Genomic DNA, 15,567 nt, shown 5'->3' with positions numbered 1-15,567 from the left:
TGGATGTTCTTATACCTCCAGAAAATACTCTTCATTGTCTTTTTTTTTTTTTTTTTTCCTATTCACTGTTCTGGCCAACTTGCTTATTGTCATTACCGTCTCCCTCAGCCCCACACTTTCTGCTCCCATGTACTTCTTTCTCACTTACTTGGCCCTGAGAGATGTCTTCTACACATCCGTCACCACCCTTAAATTGATCACTGACCTGCTGTACCAGAGGAGAACCATCTCTTTGGGTGGCTGCTTTGTGGAACACTTCCTGGGAGGATCAGAGATATCATACTCTTCAGCATCATGGCATATGACTGCTAGGAGGCCATCTGCAAGCCTCTGCACTACATGATCACCATGTGACAGGGACTCTGCCAGCTCCTGGTTGTGGTGGCCTGGACTAAGGGGATCATGCATGCCACTGTGCAGATTATTTTCATGGTGAACTTGACCTTGTGAGGTCCCAACATCTTCAATCACTTCATGTGTGACCTCTTTCCACTGTTAAAACTTACCTGCAGTGACACCTATAAGCTCAGTATGGTGGTGGCAGCCACCAGTGGGTCCATGTGCTTGCTCCTTTTTTTCCTGCTGCTCATCTCCAACACAGTCATCCTGAGCTCCCTGAAATCCCACAGCTTTGAAGGACGTCACAAGGCCCTCTCCACATGTGGCTCCCACTTTACAGTAGTGGTGCTCTTTTTTGTCCCTTGTATATTCACCTACATGTGTCCTGTGGCCCCCTATCCTGTGGACAAGTGGCTGGCTGTATTCTTTGTAATCCTCACTCCTATGTTAAATCCTATCATTTATACAGTGAGAAACATAGAGGTGAAAAATGCCATGATGAATTTGATGAAGAGGAGAATAACTTAGACTGTTCATGAAGCCAGTAGTATGATGATTTATCTATGTAGAAAGGATTATATCTATTGTAAAATATGAAAAAAATAATAAATTTTGCAGATCATTGACATTAAAAAAAAGGCCCAGAAATTAAAATGTGTTGAATGCTTAATGGATAGGTACTTTGCTAGGTGCTTTTTATAACTTTTAATGTACTCTGCCAATGCTTTAACATTCATGTGCATAGATTTAGGATGTGCAATAGAATAAACACCTATGAATCCCTAGTGAGATGATTATAGAGTGTGTATTTCTACTGTACTAAATTCTTCATACAAATGCTACTTGGATGAAATTGGCTTTTCCCTAGGGCCTGCCTTGATTTCAGATCTTCTTTTATTTTTACTTAACCTGTGGTAAAGCAAATAGATTCTAGAAATTCTTAGATATATAGGGAAGGGATACTTACCAAGTGAAAGAATCACTGCTGAATTTTTTCACACTATGAATTTATCAAAAGCAAAAAGAGAAACACTCACTAAAGGAGGAAGGAACAGTTCTCAACCTATCTTTAATTCTTTTTGTAGCATAAAAAATAAACCAGAAATTTAAAAATTATTCTTAATTTGGTCTTATTTTCTTAAACATCCTATCACTTACAGTTTTTATTGAATATAAAGGAATTGTTTTCTTTTCTTCTTACCAAGACTTGAGGAGTCTTTTGAATAAAGAAGAGTAAACATTCTTTAATCACATGTCAGCAACATGAAGAAAACATATCTAAGAGTTTTAGCTACAGCATTTGAATCCAGGTGTTCCAAATCTCAGGTCTACTTTCTTTCTTTTTTTTTTTTAAAGTCAATAAAGATTTTATTTTTATTTTTTTTCTTTAATAGAAAATTATTTAATTAGTATACATGTGTTCCCCATCCTGAACCCTCCTCCCTCCTCCCTCTCCACACCATCCCTCTGGGTCGTCCCAGTGCACCAGCCCCAAGCATCCAGCATCGTGCATTGGACCTGGACTGGCATCTCGTTTCATACATGACGTTTCACATGTTTCAATGCCATTCTCCCAAATCTTCCCACCCTCTCCCTCTCCCACAGAGTCCATAAGACTGTTCTATACATCAGTGTCTCTTTTGCTGTCTCGTATACAGGGTTATCGTTACCATCTTTCTAAATTCCATATATATGCGTTAGTATACTGTATTGGTGTTTTTCCTTCTGGCTTACTTCACTCTGTATAATAGGCTCCAGTTTCATCCACCTCATTAGAACTGATTCAAATGTATTCTTTTTAATGGCTGAGTAATACTCCATTGTGTATATGTACCACTGCTTGCTTATCCATTCGTCTGCTGATGGACATCTAGGTTGCTTCCATGTCCTGGCTATTATAAACAGTGCTGCGATGAACATTGGGGTACACGTGTCTCTTTCCCTTCTGGTTTCCTCAGTGTGTATGCCCAGCAGTGGGATTGCTGGATCATAAGGCAGTTCTATTTCCAGTTTTTTAAGGAATCTCCACACTGTTCTCCATAGTGGCTGTACCAGTTTGCATTCCCACCAACAGTGTAAGAGGGTTCCCTTTTCTCCACACCCTCTCCGGCATTTATTATTTGTAGACTTTTGGATCGTAGCCATTCTGACTGGTGTGAAATGGTACCTCATAGTGGTTTTGATTTGCATTTCTCTGACAATGAGTGATGTTGAGCATCTTTTCATGTGTTTGTTAGCCATCTGTATGTCTTCTTTGGAGAAATGTCTATTTAGATCTTTGGCCCATTTTTTGATTGGGTCATTTATTTTTCTGGAGTTGAGCTGTAGGAGTTGCTTGTATATTTTTGAGATAAGTTGTTTGTCGGTTGCTTCATTTGCTATTATTTTCTCCCATTCTGAAGGCTGTCTTTTCACCTTGCTAATAGTTTCCTTTGATGTGCAGAAGCTTTTAAGTTTAATTAGGTCCCATTTGTTTATTTTTACTTTTATTTCCAATATTCTGGGAGGTGGATCATAGAGGATCCTGCTGTGATGTATGTCAAAGAGTGTTTTGCCTATGTTCTCCTCTAGGAGTTTTATAGTTTCTGGTCTTACATTGAGATCTTTGATCCATTTTGAGTTTATTTTGACAAACCGTAACTAGTTTTAAAAAGAGCTTTTTTACCCTCAGTTGTACATAGAGGATAATAGGGGGGTGCGGAGTCATGCAAGGTCAGCAGCCCTTGATCCTTATCAAGACCAGGCTTTCTTTCTGCAAACCTATCATATGCAAAAAGCTTTAGGTGATTTACATCATCTTCTGGCCAGGAGGCCTGTTAATATTTTTCTTCTGATAAAGGTTAGTTAACCAGAAAACTTATTTTCTCCAAAAGTGATCTTTCTAAAGTTTGGTGCCACTCCCTGAAAGCACAAGATAAAGTTGCATTCCTATAGGGCAAAGGTGGAGTGGGCTGTTGCAAGGAAAGAATTTATTACCTCAAGGGTCTAAAGTTGTTAACATCAAGGCTACTACTTATTTTTCCTATATATCAACTATATTAATTAATATATTCACAAGGACACAATGGGTAAGGGATATGGAAACTTGGAAGCAAGCACTGGCTCAACAATGAAATCCTCCACCAGTTCTATTCTAATAATTTTTAACTCCCCGAGAAGCTCTATATTGTTAGAATATCTTAAGCTTCCCATGCCTCTTGTGGTTGGGAGGCTGTAAAAAATCACATGCATAGCTGTAAGAGTCTGGATAAACCTGTCAGACAAGTTAGAAGGCTATCTGAGGGGTTTGGATTGAAACATTCCTATTGTGCCCAGGAGACTTATTAACTAGAGCTCTAAGTTGATGTCCTTCAGAGAAAGGACAAAGGGGAAGTTAAAGCAAATAGGAAGATCTTCTGTTAATCCCCCAAAGTTATAATTGAAATTAATAGGGTATTGATCCTTTGTATAGAAAGCCTATGATCCTCCCAAAAGACGAGGCTGGTTTGCATGGACCCATATAGGGTCACTGTTCCAAGTAACTACTTGGAAGGTTGGAGAATCTGGGAAATATGCCCAATAATTTTCTGGAGTGGGAAAGGAGGTGCTTACCTGGCAAGATAGCAAGGCAAGCATAGCAATAAACACTCTCTCAGGGGAGGTTGAAGAGCCCCGTGGAGAAGCTATCCCCTGTGCCTGGTGACAGAGTGTCTTAATCTGTCCCCAGGTAGGTATGGAGGCTTGTTGAGTTGCCCATGTAGGACATCCTGGTGATTTCCTATGACGTAAAGAGGTAGGGGGAACAATATCTTTTATACGGAGTTGTAACATCTGTTTGGTGGGTTGATCCACTTCCTGTTTATCTGGGATCTCTGATGTCAGTTGTCTCGAGGTCAACTGGACTTCCCATATTGGCGGAGGTGCCTTCCTTTTTTGTGGTCCTGGCAATGGAGGGACTGGGTGCCTGGGGGGCTGCGACATGATGAATCAATCTGTCTGGGATCCAAATAGGAGAATCTGCATCCTGTGGAAAAATACAAGCATATCCTTGGCCACTAGTTAACAATGGGTCAGGATCCCTCCATAGTCTGGAGAAAAGGTCCTTCCATTTTACCAACGGCTTTGTATTTTGTTGTTCTGGACACCAATGAGGAAGCATTGCAGTGGCTCCGGATGAGACAGCATTCAGGTTATTCATTACAAAGAGAGCATGCTGTAGGATCTGATGTGGGGAACTATATTTGAATTCCCCTTCCTGTAATTTTTGAATTTAGATTTTTAATGCTTGATGTGCTCTTTCTACTATAGCTTGTCCCTGTGGATTATAGGGGATGCCTGTGTTATGTTTTATATGAAACTTTATACAAAACTCTTGGAAAGACTTAGAAGTGTAAGTAGGGGCATTATCAGTTTTTAAAGCTTTTGGTAGGCCTAAATATGAAAAACAAGTAAAGAGATGTTGTACTACATCCTTATATGCCTCTCCAGTGCGAGCAGTTGCAATAATGACATGAGAAAAAGTATCTACAGTTACATGAACAAAAGACAGTTTTCCAAATGAAGAGACATGAGTTACATCCATCTGCCAAAGTATATTAGGTCTGAGACTGTGGGGGTTAACTCCCATAGGTAAATTATTTACAGTAGTGGGACAATGTGAGCAGGAACAAACAATCTCTCGGGCAGATTCTCAAGGAATCTGAAACTGGTATCTTAATGCAGTAGCATTTTGAGGATGGAGTGAGTGAGAGGCTCGGGCTTCTTCAAAAGCAGAGGCCATTGTGACCTTGGTTAGCGAATCTGCCAAATCATTTAAGGCATTTAATGGTCCAGGCAGTCCAGAATGAGCTTGAATGTGGCCAATAAAATATGCTCGGTTTCGTTTCCAAATTTGCTGCTGTAGTTTAGTTAATACGTGAAATATTGTAGTTTTGTTTTAGGGCAGAACTGCAGTCTCAATGTACGGAAACAGCCTGACCACATACTGAGAGTCAGAGTAAAGGTTAAATTCCTCCTCTGCAAACATAATGAAATCCTCTATAACAGCTGTGAGTTCAGCTCTTTGAGCTGAAGTTTCCTGCGTTTGTAAAACCTTATGCTGATTTCTTGTAACTATAGAAGCTTTGCCATTAGCTGACCCGTCAGTAAAGGCCATTTGAGTGTCTGGAATGGGGGAGTGTTTGCACCTAACAGGGAAAATAACTGGGTGTTTAGATATAAAATTTAACAAAGCATGTGAGGGTAAATGATGCAGAATTTGACCAAAATAGTTTCCTATAGCAATCTGCCAATTTTCATCAAACATTAGAAAAGCATCAAGCTATTCTTTTTTATATGGAATTACAATTTCTGATGGGTCTTTGCCAAATAAGTCAATGCTTCACTTTCTGCCTTTTGATATTAACGTAGCTATCAGCCCTGGATAAGAAGCCACTACCTTTTTAGCTTGAGCGAGAAGATGGACCCACTCTAAGGGGCTGTTTTGCCATAAAAACCCCTGTAGGTGCAGTTGGGGTACCCAGGCAAAGGAATTGCCAGGCAGCTGCTAATTCAATTCTTTTTACATAACTATCAGATAAAGCCTTTTCTACTTTGTCTAGGGCCTCCTGAGCCTCAACAGTTAATTGCCTTTTTGAAGTTGGATCAGGATCCCCGTGCAGAATGTTAAAAAAAAAAAGGCTTCAACTCAGCAGTAGTTAGTTTTAAACAGAGTCTTTTCCAATTAATATCACCTAAAAGTTTTTGATAATCATTTAAAGTAACAAGATGGTCCTTTCTTAATTGTAGTGGGGCATGAGTCACTGTTTCAGAATTTATAACCCTTCCTAGATAAGTTATGGGTGGATTGATTTGAATATTTTCTGGGCCAATTTTTAAGCCTCTAGCTGACAGTGCCTGAGTCAAATCTTGGAGGACAGTTTGCAGATGAGCTCTATCTGGATGAGCTATTAAAATATCATCCATGTAATGAATCATATATACTTGTTTATATTTAGCCCTAATATCTTCTATAGCGGCATTGACAAATTTTTGACATAAGGTAGGGCTATTTTTCATTCCCTGGGGCAATACTTTCCATTGAAACCTTAAATAAAGTTGTTTAAAATTTTCTGATGGCAGACTAAAGGCAAATCGCTTTTTATCTTCAGCACGTAAGGGAATGGTGAAAAAGCAGTCTTGTAAATCAATTACAATTATATTATATCCCTCTGGAATGGCTACTGGGGAAGGGAGCCCAGGTTGTAAGGCTTCCATATCTTTCATTGTGGCATTAATAGCTCTCAGATCTTGTAAAAGTCGCCACTTGCCAGATTTTTTCTTAATGACAAAAATGGGAGTGTTCCAGGGACTATTGGAGGGCTCAATATGTCACAATTGTAGTTGTTCAGAGATTAACATCTTAGCTGCCAGGAATTTTTCTTTAGGCAGAGGCCATTGTTCTACCCACACTGGATCTTTGGATTTCCATGTGATGGGGTCAGCAGCAAAAACAATGGCCTCCATTATAAATTTGGATACCCCAATCCAAAACGTTGCTGTCAAGGGGTTGGGCAAATTGGCTCAATTATTCCTGTCTGTTGTTTACCTAATCCTTTCAATGAATCATAGCCAATATGGAGCCTTTGGGAGGTTACTTTGTCATCAGGGCTAAAAAACAGCATTCCCATTTGAGACAGCATGTTCCTCCCCCATATGGTAAAGGGGAGTGAAGGAACTACATAGGGTTGGAAAGTTCCACAGGCATCCTCAAACCGCCAGTCTAACATTTTTGCACTCTTAACTACAGCGGGGGCTCTCCCTAATCCCACCAACTCGTTTTCAGTAGTATGCGTTGGCCAGGAGCTGGGCCAGTCTTTCCCAGCAATGCAAGAAACATCTGCTCCTGTATCTAACAATCCCACAATAGCCTTGCCACTGACAAGGATAGTTTTCATAGGGCGTTCCTGAGTAATTTCTGTCACCCAAAAGACCATATCACTGGACCCAAATCCTTTCTCTTGCCTCTCACTTTGAGTAGCAGTGTGCCCTATGGCAGTGTGATAAGGCAAAAGTAAAAGTTGAGCTATTCTTTGTCCTTGATGAATTTGCATAGTTAACTAAAACACAACTAAGTGTGTGAGATCATTATCTGAATCTCTCCTGTATAATCTGAATTGATCACTCCAGGGATAATTGTAAGTCCTTTCATGGCTGAGGAGCTTCTGCCTAATATAATTCCTACCAAGCTTGTCAGTGATGGACCTTTAACCCCTGTAGGGATTTTTATAGTAGGACTATCTGGTGTTAATATTGTTGAGGTGGTGGAACTGAGGTCCAGTCCTGCACTGCCTGGGGTTGTTCGGATGAGCTCTGTGATGGGATGAAGGGTACGAATGGGTTTAGTGTTGCTGGTCAGGAACTAGCAAGGTTCCGTTTTTATGGAATTTTGATCTGTAGTCCTTTGCCCAGTAATATCCCTTCTGACAACTAGGGCTAGGAATCCTAGGGAGATTAGGAGTCACAGCCATAGAGGCAGGATTTGACAGAGAAGAACCAGCTGTTTTGGGGGGGCAGGTGTGGACAAAGTGCCCCTCCCGGCCACAAGAAAAGCAGGTTCTGGGCGAACTAGTACTCTGGCCTCGATTACTGGAATACTTCTTTGATGTGTTGTTCTTGTCTGTAAAAAAGGACTGAACTGCCTGCTGATAAGAATTTCCTTTTATGGCTGCAGCTATGGCAATGCCCTGCATCATTGCTGGTCCTACATCTGCATATTGCCTGATGTAATCTCCTATTTCCCCAGATTTTCTTATTGGATGTAGGATGGCCTGGCAGGTAGAATTAGCATTTTCAAATGCCAGTTGTTTTATCAGTATATTAGCTGCCTCATTACTAGAAATTACTCTGTAAACTCCCTCCATAAGTCATGACATAAAGTCCTCATATGGCTCTTCTGGTTTTTGTTTAATGTTTGAAAAGGAAGAGGTTGATTCTTTTCCTCAAGGCAATAATCACCAGGCCCCAGTGGCGCAGGCTGTTACCTGTTCTAAAGCCCTTATTTTTTAAATCCATCTGATCTCCAAGTGTTCTAAATTCACCAATTCCTACCAACATTTCCTTTATAATATGTCTTGGGCCATATCTGCGGTTAGCATCAGCCTGCTTTTGGGCAAGATCTTCATATTCAGTTCTACAAAGTATATATTGTCCTCCAGATAGACAAGCCTTAGCAATTGTTTTCCAGTCATGAGGTGCCATCCATCTGGCTGTTAAGGCTTCTAACAATGTTAAAGTATATGGGGCTGTAGCCCCATGTAAGGCACAAGCCTGTTTAAGTTCTTTAGTTTCATTGGAAGGGGTTCCCAGAAGGGGACCTCTCCTCCATCCCTTTCCTCAAAAATTACGGGAAAACAAGCCTCAAGTTAGGGATCAAATTCATCCTTGGGGCCAGAGAGAACCCTCCTCCAGGGAACTCCTAGTGGAGGCCCCTTACCCCCATAAGGGGTGGGGGAAGGCATGGGGGGACGGGAGCATCCCATGTTTCTCCTCTCCTGTTCCAGAGATTCTTTAACTGTCTGATGTTTAAACCTTATGGATGGTCTGACTGGGAATGTTTCTCTTAGGGGCATCCTTAGCTAAAAGGGGCCAATCTTCATCAGAATGGTATTGAGTTCTGTTTCCTCTAAATCTTCCTCATCTTGAGGGGAAAGATGGTCTTTCTTTACATCCCTATTTTCAGTATGACTATCAGTGTCCATGACAGCTAACATGGCCCTTAATTGTCGATAGCTAGGTATAGCCTCTTCATCTTCACTTTCATGTACTTTTTCAGATTCATGAGTTGGATCTAAAGCATCTCTAATCATACTCCACAGAGAAAAGGTGTAAGTAGGGACTTTCTCTGGGCCATACTGAGTGTAATAAGTTTTTAGCTGTTTTTCTACCTTTTCCCAAGTATCTAGGTTAACAGTGCCCTCTTCTAGAAACCAAAGACATTGCTCTTATACAAATGTAAAAAAGGATTGAACATTAGCTTTCTTAACCTTAATTCTGCTTTTATTTAACAGTTGCAAGATTACTCCTATAAAGAGTTGTCATTCTTTTGACTCACTATTACCCATGTCAGAAATTTCTGTCTCGTTTTACTTCTGTTTACATAAAACAATTCCACTTCCCCCTCCTTCTCTTATGCAGGGAGGTCTGCAGCACCCTGAGTGGGGTCCTAGCCGTCTGAAAACTGAACAATGGGGAGACTTCTCTTAGAGACTGTTCTGAACACCACTTACTGGGGTCCAGCCCCGGCAGGATCCAGGGATTCCCTCAAGATGACGGTGTCGGCGATAAGGAAAGTAAAGGGGAGAAAAAGAGGCTTGATCTTCCTTGGTTTACACAGAAAGCCAATAAAGCTCTTGACACGGAACTTGCTCTGTTCACAGAGGCCACATGCACCCTCTCCATGGGGTGAAGACGCAGGGCACCCTTCCCCTGAAGACACTAGGTGTCTTCCTGATTGAATCTTAGAAGCCTGGGCAGATAAGTGAACTCAGAGGGCCCCTCTGTTCCAAGGAGTCATCCTGAAAAAGAGAGAGAGAAAGAGAGAAAAGGAAAAAAAGAAAGAACGACACGGGGAGACCAAGCTTTGGTGAGCAAGGCCCATAACTTTATTTTTTTTTTTAAACTTTACATAATTGTATTAGTTTTGCCAAATATCAAAATGAATCCATCACAGGTATACATGTGCTCCCCATCCTGAACCCTCCTCCCTCCTCCCTCCCCATACCATCCCTCTGGGTCGTCCCGGTGCACTAGCCCCAAGCATCCAGTATTGTGCATTGAACCTGGACTGGCATCTCGTTTCATACATGCTATTTTACATGTTTCAATGCCATTCTCCCAAATCTTCCCACCCTCTCCCTCTCCCACAGAGTCCGAGACAGCAAAAGAGACACTGATGTATGGAACTTAACTTTATTTTTAAAAAGAGATTTTATACCCTCAGTTGTACATAGAGGATAATAGGGGGGTATGGAGTCATGCAAGGTCAGCAGCCTTTGACCCTTATCAAGACCAGGCTTTCTTTCTGCAAACCTATCGTATGCAAAAGGTTTTAGGTGATTTACATCATCTTCTGGCCAGGAGGTCTGTTAACATTTTTCTTCTGATAAAGGATGCTGCTGCTGCTGCGTCACTTCAGTCGTGTCCAACTCTGTGCGACCTCATAGATGGCAGCCCACCAGGCTCCCCCATCCCTGGGATTCTCCAGGCAAGAACACTGGAGTGGGTTGCCATTTCCTTCTCCAATGCATGAAAGTGAAAAGTGAAAGTGAAGTTGCTCAGTCGTGTCCAACTCTTAGCGACCACATGGACTGCAGCCTACCAGGCTCCTCCGTCCATGAGATTTTACAGGCAAGAGTACTGGAGTGGGGTGCCATTGCCTTTTCCGTTGATAAAGGTTAGTTAACCAGAAAACTTATTTTCTCCAAAGGTGATCTTTCTAAAGTTTGGCACCACTCCCTGAAAGCACAAGATAAAGTTGCATTCCTATAGGGCAAAGGTGCAGTGGAAAGAATTTATTGCAAGGAATTTGTTGCAAGGAAAGAATTTATTACCTCAAGGGTCTAAAGTTGTTAACATCAAGGCTACTACTTATTTTTCCTATATACCAACTATATTAATTAATATATTCACAAGGACACAATGGGTAAGGGATATGGAAACTTGGAAGCAAGCACTGGCTCAACAATGAAATCCTCCACCAGTTCTATTCTAATAATTTTTAACTCCCCAAGAAGCTCTATATTGTTAGAATATCTTAAGCTTCCCATGCCTCTTGTGGTTGGGAGGCTGTAAAAAATCACATGCATAGCTGTAAGAGTCTGGATAAACCTGTCAGACAAGTTAGAAGGCTATCTGAGGGGTTTGGATTGAAACATTCCTATTGTGCCCAGGAGACTTATTAACTAGAGCTGTAAGTTGATGTCCTTCAGAGAAAGGTGGTCGGGGATAGCCCCCCATTAATGTCAGAGGAGTTGGTGAGAGTCATAAAATAGTAAGACAGATTCTGGTTTTGGGGTGGATGCTCGAGCAGGTCCAGGGGTCCCTCGAGTCCTGATCTGCCTTTGCCTGTCAGGTCCTCTTCGCATGACCTTTGTCATGGGTTGGATCTACCATGGTGGCTCCCGGCATGTTACCCTTTATGCACATCATGAAAAGTGAAGTGTAATGGACTTAAGAAATAAAAATCAAATGGTTGAATTTTGAAAAAGAGTGGCACTTAGATGAAAGAGATATTTGGACAAGAAATAAGCAGCTCAGTCATTGAGGAAACTGATACTTTGTTTGAGCATGAAGGTAGCACCTTGAGCAACTATATAGGTATTGTTTCCTCAGGGCTTTTCACATTGTTATCCCATAGTGTTAACAAATACTACTGGAAAAATGTCTCCATGGGCAATTCAGCTTAGGACATTTTGACATATTTAATTTCTCCAAATAATACTATCTAGTGCCTACAGTATGTGAGAGAGTTATAGGAACTGGGTATATACTTTTACAAATAAGAGTTGTGTTTGTGTGAAAGTTAATTTCCAGTGGGCAGTAGATGCATAATAAACAAATAAATAAATGAAAAATATAATTTTATTACCAATGGGTCTGACAAAAATCATTTTATAAGAGGGTGTTGCAGGAGAAAAGAATTGGATAGAGATTTGTGTAGTTTTTTAAAGTCCAGCTAGAATTGTAGTTAGGGCCAAGTTTAAATAATCACATTATTCTTCTCACCCTTTTAAAAAATAAGTAGGTTGCTCTAACACAGACACTTGAAATGAAAAAAATATCTCCCTGAAGCATGTAGAAGTGTTTTCTTAGAAGATGAAAATGTCAAAGTTTTAGTATATAAAGCACAGATATACATAAACAGATAAGTGGGCAGTATATTTGTGGTTATAATATTTTAAGGGGAGTGATTAAGGAAACAATGTTTAAAACGTGCCTTTAGAGAGCACTATTGATAAAAGAAAGAAGATTAAGGATGACAGCCCTAGCTTATTACTCATGAGCAATCCAAGCACAGAGGTTGGCCCATCATCTGTGCGGATCATATTCAGTAAAACTAAGAGGCTCTTCCTTCTCTTCAGACTTCCCAGAGTATGTTGTCAACTACGTTAACAAGCCAGTTGTAGTCTGAGAAGTATATTATATATGCAACATATTGATATTTTTAATCAAATGTTGAAAATAAGGAAGGCTATAACACCAAATATTTCTAAATTCAAAGGATGTCAATTGAAATTACTGTTATGGAGTGAGAGTTTAGTCCTTATTTTTTCTGGCTTAGAAGCATTTTAGAATCCATTATAATGGCAACTCTCCTGAAGTTAGATGTGATATAATTTTAACAACAGTCTTGAAAGATGTAGAGAACACTAGGTTAGGTGATACAAGAATTCAGTCCTGATACTACCTAGGTGGCCAAGAATAAAATCTATTGACTTTTCTTTATCTGTATTATCTGGAAGGCAAATTATTGTGTGGCTATTCTTCTACTGCAGATGGTCATTGCTGCCATGAAATTAAAAGATGTTTACTCCTTGGATGGAAAGTTATGACCAATCTAGATAGCATATTGAAAAGCAGAGACATTGCTTTGCAAACAAAGGTCCGTCTAGTCAAGGCTATGGTTTTTGCAGTGGTCATGTATGGATGTGAGAGTTGGACTGTGAAGAAAGCTGAGCACCGAAGAATTGATCCTTTTGAAGTGTGGTGTTGGAGAAGACTCTTGAGAGTCCCTTGGACTGCAAGGAGATCCAACCAGTCCATTCTAAAGGAGATCAGTCCTGGGTGTTCATTGGAAAGACTGATGCTAAAGCTGAAACTCCAATACTTTGGCCACCTTATGCGAAGAGTTGATTCATTGGAAAAGACCCTGATGCTGGGAGGGATTGGAGGCAGGAGGAGAAGGGGATGACAGAGGATGAGATGGCTGGATGGCATCACTGACTCGATGGTCGTGAGTCTGAATGAACTCCGGGAGTTGGTGATGGACAGGGAGGCCTGGCGTGCTGCAATTCATGGGGTTGCAAAGAGTCGGACATGACTGAGCGACTGAACTGAACTGAAAAGAGTTTAGCTGTCCAAAAATTACTGAATGGTTAATATTGTGATATGCCTTTGTGTTTGTGTAGTATCAGCTTGGCCTGGCTCCAGTGAACCTCTGCCCCTAGAAAAAGTGGATCATTACAGTGGTGGATTGGAATTGACTGGTATGGTGATTAGTGCCTCAGTCAGTAGAGACATAGCCTCAAAGGGATGCAGTTGAAATGATGAAAGTCTGCACATTGAAAATGGCACTTTGTCCTCTTTCAGCCCAGGTTCTTTTACCCAAAGGAGAACATCTCAATAATGATGTGTCTGCTAAGGTGTGTATTAAAAACTGTTTACAAATTAAACTCAAATATAGCTAAATGGCAGGCACAGTTCCATGAGCAATTTTCTAAACAGCTTAGCTGGTTGCCTTATTTGGTAACCTTTCCTATTTGGATGAAGTCTGAATTACTTTGCCACATGCAAGTGGTTTCTTATGTAAATCCCTGGACACTTAGATCATCTGTTTAAAATCTTTCTTTAAAAACATTAGAAATTCTTGTCCTATCAAAATAACTCTCCATTAAGTGATTGGATGTTTTTCCCCAGTGTGGTCCTGACTTATTTGCCTCTGTGCTTGGATTTGCTAAGTTGTAACTCTAATGTGTCGTGTCTCCAAGCTCCTTTTTAAGAGGAAAGTTCTCATAACTACAACCTGGATGGAGCCAGATCTTTGGTTACCCTGACATTGTCTTAAAAATTTTACTTCCATAACATCTGCCTTGTATTTACTGGAACCATCAGGTAACTGTATTTTAAAGGTCACAGAGATGACATGAGACTGAGTTTTGGAGGTGATTTTAACAAATATTTGAGTATTTAAGACAGAGCATTATTTACTTGAACTATCATTTTAAAATCTTTGAATAACTGAATTACTTATATGTAGACACAATTATATTTAAAATGCATCAGTAGTTCACCTGTTTTGTCTGTATAAACAAATTGTAGCCTCAGGATGAAAAGCTTTGATATATCAACAATTTTTAGCTTAATTTACTTTAATCTCTTTTGGCAATTTACCAAAATGTAAGTGTCTCCCATTGGTCTCTGTCCAGTTCATGAGATTATCAAATAAAACAGTGTGTTTATGTTTCAGAGATTTGTTTTAGAAAAGGGAGGAACAGGAGTAGCTGATATAAGGCATAGGAACCACAGATCATATTGCCAACATCAGCTGGATCATTGAAAAAGCAAGAGAATTCCAGAAAAACATCTATTTCTGCTTTATTGACTATGCCAAAGCCTTTGACTGTGTGGATCACCACAAACTGTGGAAAATTCTCAAAGAGATTGGAATACCAGAGCACCTGACCTGCCTCTTTAGAAATCTATATGAAGGTCAGGAAGCAACAGTTAGAACTGGACATGGAACAACAGACTGGTTCCAAATAGGAAAAGGAGTATGTCAAGGCTGTATATTGTCACCCTGCTTATTTAACTTGTATTCAGAGTACATCATGAGAAATGCTGGACTGGAAGAAGCACAAGCTGGAATCAAGATTTCTGGGAGAAATATCAATAACCTCAGATATGCAGATGACACCACCCTTATGGCAGAAAGTGAAGAGGAACTAAAAAGCCTCTTGATGAAAGTGAAAGAGGAGAGTGAAAAAGTTGGCTTAAGGCTCAGCATTCAGAAAACTAAGATCATGGCATCTGGTCCCATCACTTCATGGGAAATAGATGGGGAAACAGTGGAAACAGTGGCTGACTTTATTTTTGGGGGCTCCAAAATCACTGCAGATGGTGACTGCAGCCATGAAATTAAAAGACGCTTACTCCTTGGAAGGAAAGTTATGATGAACCTAGATAGCATATTCAAAAGCAGAGACATTACTTTGCCAACAAAGGTCCGTCTAGTCAAGGCTATGGTTTTTCCTGTGGTCATGTATGGATGTGAGAGTTGGACTGTGAAGAAGGCTGAGTGCCAAAGAATTGATGCTTTTGAAGTGTGGTGTTGGAGAAGACTCTTGAGAGTCCCTTGGATTGCAAGGAGATCCAACCAGTCCATTCTGAAGGAGATCAGCCCTGGGATTTCTTTGGAAGGAATGATGCTAAAGCTGAAACTCCAGTACTTTGGCCACCTCATGCGAAGAGTTGACTCATTGGAAAAGACTCTGA

The 15,567-nt window shown here is 40.5% G+C and overlaps 1 protein-coding gene and 1 pseudogene across 1 annotated transcript; one reads left to right on the top strand and one right to left on the bottom strand.

The window, feature by feature from the left end:
• The first annotated feature begins 3 nt into the window (after window positions 1-3).
• Window positions 4-867, top strand: LOC139179052 (olfactory receptor 4C3D-like; annotated as a pseudogene).
• Window positions 868-6,857: 5,990 nt separating this feature from the next.
• Window positions 6,858-7,409, bottom strand: LOC139179051 (endogenous retrovirus group K member 6 Pro protein-like). The gene has a single exon (XM_070778329.1). The coding sequence runs from the start codon at window positions 7,407-7,409 to the stop codon at window positions 6,858-6,860; it is 552 nt and encodes a 183-aa protein (XP_070634430.1).
• Between the last annotated feature and the right edge of the window lie 8,158 nt (window positions 7,410-15,567).

The sequence above is a fragment of the Bos indicus genome, chromosome 23, assembly GCF_029378745.1.
Source record: "Bos indicus isolate NIAB-ARS_2022 breed Sahiwal x Tharparkar chromosome 23, NIAB-ARS_B.indTharparkar_mat_pri_1.0, whole genome shotgun sequence".
Lineage (NCBI taxonomy): Eukaryota > Metazoa > Chordata > Mammalia > Artiodactyla > Bovidae > Bos > Bos indicus.
Note: the sequence above shows the minus strand (reverse complement) of the source record. Positions and strands in the feature narration are given on the sequence as shown.

What these genes read in the sequence shown, in the direction of transcription:
- LOC139179051 (XM_070778329.1), bottom strand. Translation starts at nt 7,409, where the DNA reads ATGCAAATTCATCAAGGACAAAGAATAGCTCAACTTTTACTTTTGCCT.